The sequence below is a fragment of the Python bivittatus genome, unplaced genomic scaffold, assembly GCF_059951505.1.
Source record: "Python bivittatus isolate LINGU-HERP-01145 unplaced genomic scaffold, Pbiv_v1 ctg000840_np1212, whole genome shotgun sequence".
In the NCBI taxonomy this organism is placed as follows: Eukaryota; Metazoa; Chordata; class Lepidosauria; order Squamata; family Pythonidae; genus Python; species Python bivittatus.
The window spans coordinates 28,540,624-28,551,347 of NW_028277113.1; the positions used below are offsets into that span (position 1 = coordinate 28,540,624).

A 10,724-nucleotide genomic window follows, 5' to 3' on the forward strand; every position below is an offset into this window, starting at 1 on the left:
GTTTTTTTGTTTCTCAACCTTGGCAACTTTCATATTCCATTGAATATTGCTGAGAATTCTGAAAGTTGAAGTCTACATGCTAAACTTGGAAAACACTGATGTAGAGGATACTCTAGTTCTGCTTTAATTGTGAAGGATCAGAAATTGTACAAACTTGGCTGCTTTCAACTCATGCACAATATACATAAAATCACAAATAAAGTATTTTGTTATTTGAAAGATTCAGTGCAAGTTCAAGGGAAAGAAGCATAAAGAAGAAGACAATCGGAAACATCAAAGTGACATTACCAAGGTGATCAAAATATGCCTTCCAGTCTTAACCATGGAGAAGGGAATACCTCTTCTGCCCTGACATTCTCATTTAGCTGCACCTTCATTCTTTTTAAGTATATGTGGAACAGAAAGCAAAGACCAGCCTAAAATATGGCCTAAAAGAAAATCAAAACTGGCCAGTCCTCTAATGGGTGATTGCTTGGGTGTCCATCCATAGATGCTATACTGAACTCCATGTTGGAAAAAGTCAGGATGCAAAGATGTAAAATAAGCAAATGATTTTAACTGATTCAAGTGCTTAGAGTCTAACATAGGACCACTCATTCAAGGGGAAGGTAATTCCTAGCCTTCCACTGATAGCAGAAACAGCAATGCATCCCTTAATTAAATTTGGGAAGGTTTAGTTTAATAAGTTTAAAATGATGCAGATTAAAATTATAAATTAAGAACAATTGTTTGATTGCTTTGCTCTACTTGGGAACCAGCCTAGGACTATGGGCTGGATCCCAAGTATAGTACAGAATTCTGGTTAACCTAGTTTCTGTTCCCTATCAAGACTGAAAAGTATCCACCCAACTATCTATCTATCATCTATCTATCATCATCTCCAGGAAGAAAACAATGGCAAATAACTGCCAAGAAAACTGCATGGATGCAGTCACCATAAGTCAAGCTTGAGAATGCATTCATCTTTATAAAAACAGGATATTTAATTTGGAACCAAGTCTTATACAGTTAAATCCTTTTTATTCCCTAGTAAGTGCATTTAAAAGTGCTGCCTGATTAAGTCTCACTGGTAAAAGCAGCTCCTTCATTCTGAGTTTTCCCCAGTTTTACTTGATTCTTTATGATGCATGAAGTGTAAAGTGATAAAATTGCTGACTTAGATAAAGACAGCCCAAATAATGATTGCTGTCAAAGAAAGAATTCCTTTTATTCAAAAACTTGTGAAATATTGAAGTAAAGTCAACACTAGATATTTCATGTCTTTAAACATTGGCCTTCTAATTATTGTATGATTTAGATCCATTTTCTTTGCACAAAAGGGATCAAAAATATGTATGTATATGTCACAATCCCATTTTCTGATGAAAGATCTCTCTTTTGTGGTGTGTAAAAAATAATAATTGAATCAAGATTTTACAATGAAAGATGAGACATTACCAAGGCTTTGCATAAATGAGCCACTGGTATTGTAATTGAAAATCTAGAAAGTAACAAATGAAAGAAATTCTAATATAATATTAGTTGCTTCTTGGGTTAGGAAGGAATTAGGAAGGTGCAGATTAGTGATTTAAAAATGAATAAACTCTATTTTTTTTCACTTTATCATAAAGAAGGGATAAGTAAGTATTTGCATCAAATACATGGTGTGCAGCTGGCCTTGTGATTTTTCTTTATGCTACACTGAGTACATAGTGGCCCAATCTAAATTAAGATCACTATGCATTGCAGTAGGAGCTCTATCTTTTCTTCCAAGTAACTTAATTCAAAAAAGCTGTACACGCACACACACACACACACACGTGCACTTGGTGATTTTAAAAAGAAAAGAAAAAAATCCATGTTCATGGAAGGGTGAATAAGTGGCTGAGGGAAAAGAATTAGGCTTTCTCTTCATCCTATGCAGTGGTCCCAATCTGAATTGGACATAAATAAAATTATATAGTACTACATTTAACACAAAGGAAGGAAACGGTACAATTAGGGCAAGGATAGACAACCCAGTGCTAGTTAGCACTATTGTTCCTGCAGACATCTCTTTTGGTGTCCTCCTCCTCCTCCTCCTCCTCCTCCTCCTCCTCCTCCTCCTCCTCCTCCTCTTCCTCTTCCTCTCCTTCTCCTTCTCCCCCTCCTCCCCCTTCTTCTTCTCCCCCTTCTCCTCCTTCTCCTCCCCTTCCCCCTCCTCCTCCTCCAATAAATAAATTGGAATGAATGGGAAGCCAACACACTACAGAGCTTTTTGAAGAAGAATCCACATGGGAATAACATATTCCTCACAGATATTGCTAACAGTAGTGTTGGGGGGGGGGGGGAGGGTGTCAAAAAACTTAAGATGGTAACCATACAACCATGTGACTGAAACCCTACCCTCTTTTGATGGGTATTACAAACTTAAAAAGGAGTGGGGCTTCAATTGTGCTTTGCAGCCACCATCTTAAGTTTTTTTTGACAACCTCTACACCCCAGATACCTCTTGCTGTTAGAAAACAAAGGTAAACAACTAGAGTCCAATGCTTTCTTTGGAAGTATGTCTGCCTGCCCAGGACAAAAAAAGCAAAGCTAAGTTGGAATAGTGGGAAGCATCCTGACAACTAGAAAAACTGGGGGAAGACAGTTTACGAGTTTGCTTTCTGGATTACCATATTCATCCTTACAGCCATTTGCCTGTTTGGTAACTGCCCCATGGATGCTATCTTGTAACAGCTCTCACATTGTACTCTCATCATTCCCAAATAGGCCCCCAAAGGTAGCCTACTTCTTAGACTATCATGAAGAAAATATTTAAATTTCTGCTGCTGTCTGTAATTATTTTCAAGCTGTCTGTGATGTGCAGCTCCTAGGCTCCTAATTTGGGCACTAAATGTTCACACCATGTCTCTCATGCCCTTTTACTTGCAATTGGTCCCCTTTGCTGGTCAGCATATTTATAGAAATTTGGAGTTTGTTTCAGTGGGTCTTACATAGTATCCTTGCTTGTCTTGGTTGTCTTGACCTTTTTATCTTTTGTCGTGGGATGAATAATTAATGAATAATTGTCTTCATTACAGCTTTCTCACTTTTCTTCATAATATTCTGAAACAGAATTATTTATTCCAGTTACATTAGCACCCTTTGTCTGGCTTAACTATAGGTTTCCCTCACTTTATGCAAATTCACTATTATGCGATTGATCATTTTCCCCCATGAATTTGCTTTATGTGGAAAAAAATGCTATTATGCAATTTGTACCAAAAGTCTGGAAACATGCCAAGACTTCTTCCCAACAAAATCACTTCAACATCCTCCCCCCAAACCTTTTCTCCTCATTCACCCACTTCCTATTGTGTTATGTGGTTGTTCTAGTTGTGCATCCTGTCTCCCACTTAACTTCTGCACCTGCAATAGCTACTTACTATGAGAGCAAAAGGGGACGCGGTGGCGCAGCGGCTTAATGATGCTGAAAGTTGCCGGCCAGAAATGGTCGACACTTCAGCGGTTCGAACCCAGCCTTCGCGTAGCAGAGTGAGCTCCTGCTTCCTCCCCCAGTTCCTGTCAACCCAACAGTTCAAAAACTTACATGAATAGATAAATGGGTACTCTCACTCCAGTGGGAGGAAAAATGCTGGCGGCGCCTTGCAAAAAGGAGTCAGGAGCAGTTGCCGGTAGTGCGGAAGTCGTGCTCGCCTGAAAAACGCGCGAAGCAATGGAAACCCCACCTCCTGTGCTCGCCAGCTGGGCTCTGCTCTAGGAAGGAGGCACTGGCAAACCACTTCCGAAACACCTTGCCTTGAAAACTGCAAAGGACTCATCCAAAAGAGCAGTCACTGCAGAGTCGGTAACTACTGAGTGCAGATTAAAAAAAAAAAAGAGAGAGCAAAATGGCCATCGACATCTTGTCCAACCCCCTTACCCAAAATGAAAAGGAAAAGGACCTCTCTAATGTTAAAAACAAAGTTGGGCATATTACTTTGCCTCATAGCTGATGAAGATTTTAATGTGGGCAAGTGCACATTTTTCAAGATGGCGGTACCTCGTTTGGCTGCGGCTGCGTTGGCTGTCAATAGTTTAGTGGTTGAGCAGCAACGTTGTGCAGTTAGATTGATACATGACCGGCAACACATACTGGAACTGCAGACATACAATGGATGTCCTGCTGTTTTGGGGAGACTACATTGCCTTGGTTTGCTGCATTGGCAAGGTCTGGAGACTTATGGGACCATGGGGTCTCTCACTGGCATTGGCTGCTTTTCGAGGAGATGGAGGAGACAGAGAAGGAGGCAGAGGAGGCAGAGTGTTAGAAAGCAAAAGCGGGGGAGCCAGGGAGGACTAATGGCAAGGCTGAAGGTTAACCCACATAGAGCGCCACTTCCATCCATGTTGTTTACTAACGTTTGTTCTCTGGAGAACAAAATAGATTATTTGAAGCTGGATTTTACAACAAGGTGTGATATGAGAGACTGTAGTGTTATAGTGCTGACGGAGATGTGGTTAAAGTCATCTGTTCCTGAGAAGGCTGTCGGCATGGAGGGGTTAACGATGTTCCGACTGGATAGGAGTCCTGCTCTGAGTGGAAAAGTTCGAGGTGGTGGAGTATGCATTTATATCAATAACAGACGGTGCATCAACTCAAAGGTGGTTTCAACTTACTGTTCACCTGATGGGGAGTGGTTGACTATCAGATGCAGACCTTTTTATTTGCCTAGGGAATTCACCATTATTATTATTACAGCTGTGTATATACCCCCCTCTGCAGATACAGAGGAGATCTTGAAAGTCCTTTAACACAGTATCAGTGACTTGCAAACTACCCACCCGGAGGGTGCGTTTATTGTACTTGGAGACTTTAATCAGGATAATTTGAAAACAGTCGTCGCTCATTTCCATCAGTATATGGATTTTGCAACCAGGAGTAGGAACACACTGGATCTGGCCTATTCTAACATCAAGAGTGCATTTAAAGCTTTTCCCCACCCCAATCTTGGTTCCTTTGACCATCTTACTGTAATGCTAATTCCAGCATATAGGCCTTTGTTAACTAGAGAAAAGCCAGTTGTGACGCAGGTAAGAGTTTGGCCTGAATGGAAGCATTATGAGGCTGCTTTGAGTGTACAGACTGGGATATGTTTAGGGAAGCTGCAACAAATAACCAACATACAAATGTGGAGGAATACATTTCATCTGTAACTGCATATATCCAGAAGTGTATGGAGGATATCAGTGTTACTAAGAACATCATCTTATGGGTGAATCAGAAAGCTTGGATGACTCATGAAGTATATGTGAAGTTGAAAGCGAGGTATGCTGCTTTTAGGTCTGGTGATATGGGGGCTTTTAGAACAGCTAGAGGTGATCTGAACCAGGCTATAAGAACAGCAAAGCGGGCTTATGGTCAGAAAGTTCAGAATTTTTTTCATGATTCTACAAATACCAGGCGTATGTGGCAGGGTATTCAGACTATTACAGATTATAAAATTACTCCCACATCATGTGAGGAAAATATAGATTTTCTTAATGAACTTAATAGGTTTTTTGATAGGTTTGAAGCATTTAACAATACTCCTGTGAAGAAGGCTGTATCTCATCCTGATGAACAGGCACCTACCCTTGATATAGTTGATGTTCAGAGGACCCTGAGAAAAATTAATATTAAGAAAGCAGCGGGACCAGATAATATTCCAGGGCGGGTACTGAGGGACTGTGCTGAACAGCTGGCCAGCATCCTCACAGACTTATTTAATATTTCCTTGCACCAGGCTGTGGTCCCAGTAGGCTTTAAGACTGCAACTGTTATACCTGTGCCTAAAAAATCTACAATCACATGCCTCGATGATTACCGCCCAATAGCACTCACTTCCATTGTGCTGAAATGTTTTGAGAGGCTGATGAAGGATTACATTGTTTCCAGACTCCCTCCTTTGTTTGATCCACTTCAATTTGCTTATCGATGGAATCGCTCTGTAGAGGATGCAATCTCTTCTGTTCTTCATTCGAGTCTGGTACATTTTGAGGAGAACAACAGTTATGTGCAGTTGCTGTTTGTAGATTTCAGCCCAGCATTCAATACAATTGTTACCCATCATCTGGTGGACAAACTGTGTTCTCTGGGTTTCAGCACTCCCTTGTGTAATTGGCTACTTGACTTCCTTACTGAGAGGTCTCAGTTGGTGCAAGCTGGAAATAATATCTTTAGCTCTATCTCTCTGAGCATCGGCTCCCCACAGGGCTGTGTCCTGAGCCCATTGTTGTTCACTCTGATGACCCATGACTGTTGTGCCAGGTTCACCACCAATTCCGTTGTGAAATATGCGGATGATACAATGGTGGTGGGTCTTATCAGGGATGACAATGAGTGGGCTTATAGGGAGGAGGTGAAGGGCTTGGTGGAGTGGTGTAAGAAAAACAGCTTGGTCCTAAATGTGGAAAAAACAAAGGAGATTATTATAGATTTCAGGAAGAATTGGTGTAGTCACACTCCACTTTTTATTAATAACACAGCTGTGGAGTCAGTCAGTAGCATTAGATTCCTAGGGGTGCAGTTAATGAATAGTCTGACCTGGTCCCTTAACACTGAATTTTTGGTAAAATGAGCATAGCAACATTTACATTTTTTGCACAGGATGAGGAAAGTACATCTCCCATCCTCCATTCTCCTTACTTTCTATAGAGGCACTATAGAGAGCGTACTTACCAAATGTATTTCCATCTGGTTTGGAGGCTGTAGTGCCTCAGACAGAAAGTCGGTGCAAAGGGTAGTAAGGGCAGCAGAGAAGATAATTAGGATCCCTCTGCCTCTCATCCAAGATCTAGCATATGCGCTGTTTGTCTAGAACTCGAAAGATCGTCAATGACGCCTCCCATCCTCATCATGGCCTGTTTTCTTTGTTACCTTCTAGGAAGAGGTTCCACTGTATCCGATGTAGAGCAGCCAGTTTGGGAAATAGCTTTGTCCCCCAGGCTATCGAATTCTTGAATGAATGTGTATAGAATGTATATTTTATAATAATTATGGTATCTTGATGGTACTTCTAGTGTCTGATTGTAATTGTGAGTTAACTGCAACAGAATTTCATTTTATTATGCACTTGGTGTATAGTATATAGTGGAATGACAATAAAGTTATTATTCTATTCTATTATTCTATTCTATTAAGGTGGGCAAGTGCACTATGTGTAATGTAACCAAAAATGCTAATACATTTCATAGTTCTGTGGTGGATTCTACCTATTTGTCTTCATAATATCCATGTGCATTAGCAATCCAGCTGTAGAAATGATAGATAAAATACTTTCACTGTACCTGAAGCATGAGATAAGGAAGAAAACATGTATGAGTAATGTAGTGCTTATGAATAAGTCTCTAAAAATTATGAACTCCTTTGTCAATGCATTTGAGTTACAGAATTTGACACCAGGCCCTGCAACCCTTTTTTCTACTGGTTCAGTGTCTCATGTTATGCAAATTTGCTTTATGTGAGGTTTTTGGGGAATGTAACCCTAGCATAAAGTGGCGTAAGCCTGTATTTAACTTGTCCCTATCCCTTGACCCTATCTTGTTATTGTTATTCACTCCAAATATGTAATACATGTAAAAGAAGAAGTGAGGCTTTGATTGCATGGTTGTGGCCACCATTTTGACATTACTGACCCCTTCTCAGATGCCCAATTCACTCCATTGATTTGTTCGCTTCTTGCAACATGCCCAACCTTGCTTCAGATATCTCACAAGCTTTGTTCTTCCATTTCACAAGCTAACGTTGGTATTTATAGCTTAATACTATAGTTTACTATAGTATACTAAATAATCTACATTTTAGGGAGGCTATGATTACATTTCAGTGAACTACTCAGTTTAATCTGGTGAAAGTTAGCTGCACATAATAGCTTTCTATTAAAAATAGGTGTAACAAAGGATTAAAATCTGGAGAGTGGACTCTAGTTCAGTCTCTTTTCTTTATACATAAATTTAATGGATTGGGCACAATGTCTTTAACTGTAGCATAATTTTAATTTATTAATAGAATAGCACAGAAAGACTCTTAAGATCTGTTCTCTTGACAGAGGACAAGATTACTACCTGCCACCCTATGAAAAAGAAGCACTGCTTTGGGATATCCTCATGAAACAAGTCCTTCATTTAAGGCTTGTTTTGCCACCTGCTCGTAATCAGGATCTGATGGCAAAGGGTAGCTTGCAATGAAGTGAGCTCCTGATTCAACAGGCTGACACCATTTGCACTCTTTGTCATTATGCACAGTTGCATGATGAATTTGCTGTGGTTATTCATGAGCAATACCTGATCTCAGTGGAAGCTATAAATTGCCTATTTTGCACATGTTTGTCTTCACCTATGCCACGCAATTGATTTTTACTCACCGATGTAATCATAAGCAGTCTGGTGGGATATTTATTTACCATGCCATTTCTTAAGTTACATCTCAGAGGTCTGAGGTCTGAGATTAGATGACACGGGCAAATTAATTCAGGTTATACTCTTTCCATTTCAGCTCCATATAGCCATTTACTTTTACTCAGATAAATAGATAAATGCAAGCATTTTTACATCTTAAAATATAGTTTACCTGAAGAATGATATGCATTCTAACATTCTTCACTGTTTCCTTTGTCATTTAATTTATAAACGATGATTTCCTTACTATAATACTCCTTGCCTTTTTAAAAAAACTATCATTCAGGTAAAAAAGAAATACTATTAACTCAGAGGAAATTCATTTGATTGTATTTATAATATGTTCTGCCTGCTTTTCAATGTTTAAAAACAAATCCCAGATAATTGTGCATTTTCTTTAGTGGGCATTTTCCTTTTTTATCTTATGCTATCCATATATACCTATTTGTTCTCAATAAAGTAAGAATATACCAGTGATGAAATTGTAAGATAAATTGTAAGAACTGCCCTGAGACAAGCTTAACTCCTGATAACTCCATAGATATATCCGTGCAAGTGGTTTGCCATTGCTTTCTTTCAGGTTATGGTTGTTTCAGTAGCCTATACCCCTGGGATTTTCTGGGGATCCCACTTCCAAGAATTAACCACATCTAAGCCTGCTTAGTTTTTTCAAGGTCAGCTAGATGCTATCACCTTATGCTGATTCCTGGTTCTCTAGAAGACTCGTTCAGGTTTTATAACTTAACAGATATAGCCATGGGATATCTTGTCAGATCTGTGTGTATTGCTTCAGCTCCTGTGTTCCAGCCAGGGGTGCCTTGCATTGTTTTGGAGGAATAAAGAGCAGTTCCTCATGTCTACACTTGAAAGCAAGTAGAAGTAGAAGACTGGGAAAACTGTGGGTAAGCTATTACTAAGTTGGCATTGACGGAGAAATGGCAGTGTGGGTCATGCACAAGGGCTACCATATAGCTCCTCTGCACCTCTGGAAAGGGTTGAGTCTATTTTCTTAAGGTCTCTATTTCAAGTGGCTCCATGTATTCTTATGGGGTACTAAGGAGGAGGCAGATCTGACTGAAATAGAAAGAGGCGTGTGGATTTGTAATATTGTCCACTGGCTATTTTCCCCCCCCGGAAAACCTAGGCTCTTTGCTCATTGCCAACAATTATGAATTAAAATGAAAAAACACATCCCTCCAAAAACTGCAACATAATGAATTCTCAGATGAGGCCATTCTGACAATAGGCTATGATTGAAAACTTACTGTACTCAGAGAAAATGGTAGAGGTTTGTTAGCTCAATTGGATCAATCTGCCCTACCCAGAAAAGTGCTCCTGAGCAGCCACAACCCTTTTTGGTGAGATTGGCAAGATGCTTAAATAAAATACCTGCCCCTAAACTCTGAAGAGCACTAACATCAGTACATCTCAATGTCCTTCCAATAGCTGTTTTTGAGAGCAAATATATATTAAAAAGTGCTTATGAGCTAAGACTGTATCCTTGTGGAGTGGGATCCATTGAATTCATAGCTGATGATCTGTTATTCTGTGGCAACATTTTGATATACATTCTGTAAAGCTAAACATGCCCTCCTCACCTTGATGACCTGGTAATAGTTTTATGTGGTTTTTATTTTATTTGAAATAGAAACTGTTCAATTATTTTAATTAACTTGTTAACTCACAGAATTCTGGTCAAAGACTACCACCACCACCATCACCACCACTACTACTAGTACTACTACTCTTACAAGGGCTAATAGCAGTACTAGCAACTGCTGGGACCCAGCAGAATTGCAGGACCTGCTACCAGCACTTTCTGCCCAATGTAAGACAGGTGCTCAGAGTAATCTGGATTCATGTATGACCCGATGTGTATCTAACGTTCCCACAGTGCCCCAATATAGTTTTACTCTAGGCATTTTGGCTAATTTCAACAGTGGCTAACCTTGCTCCTGCAATCCAGCAGAGCCCACTACCCAAAGAGGAGACCCATGAACGCTTGTTTTTCCTCAAACTAGGATCTGAATCCACAGCCGGAGGAAACAGCATCCTTTTCTCTTCATAGAGCAGCCATGTTCCAGCCCTTCAGCACTGTAGGCAGATGCAAGTCTATGTACCTCTAACTATTCACCTGCTTAAAACCATTGGACCATATTTCATCAACGTCTGTATTTCATTGTATGCATCTCCTGCCTTGTTTTTGTACAACTCAAAGTGGAGTTCATAATATTCCTGCCTCCTGTTTTTCCTACAACAACCCTGTGAGGTGGGTTGGGCTGAGAGAGAGCCACTGGCCCTAAGTCACCCAGCTGGCTTTCATGCCTAAGGTGGGACTCCAA

The 10,724-nt window shown here is 40.1% G+C and overlaps 1 protein-coding gene across 1 annotated transcript in view; it reads left to right on the forward strand.

The window, feature by feature from the left end:
- Positions 1 to 4,758, forward strand: part of LOC148213720 (uncharacterized) — a 293,222-nt gene extending 288,464 nt beyond the window's left edge. Inside the window, exons 3-4 of the mRNA XM_088130912.1 lie at positions 4,267 to 4,269; positions 4,335 to 4,758. Coding sequence (XP_087987038.1) covers positions 4,267 to 4,269; positions 4,335 to 4,758 — 427 coding nt within the window. The remainder of the gene's footprint in view (positions 1 to 4,266; positions 4,270 to 4,334) is intronic.
- Positions 4,759 to 10,724: the final 5,966 nt, after the last annotated feature.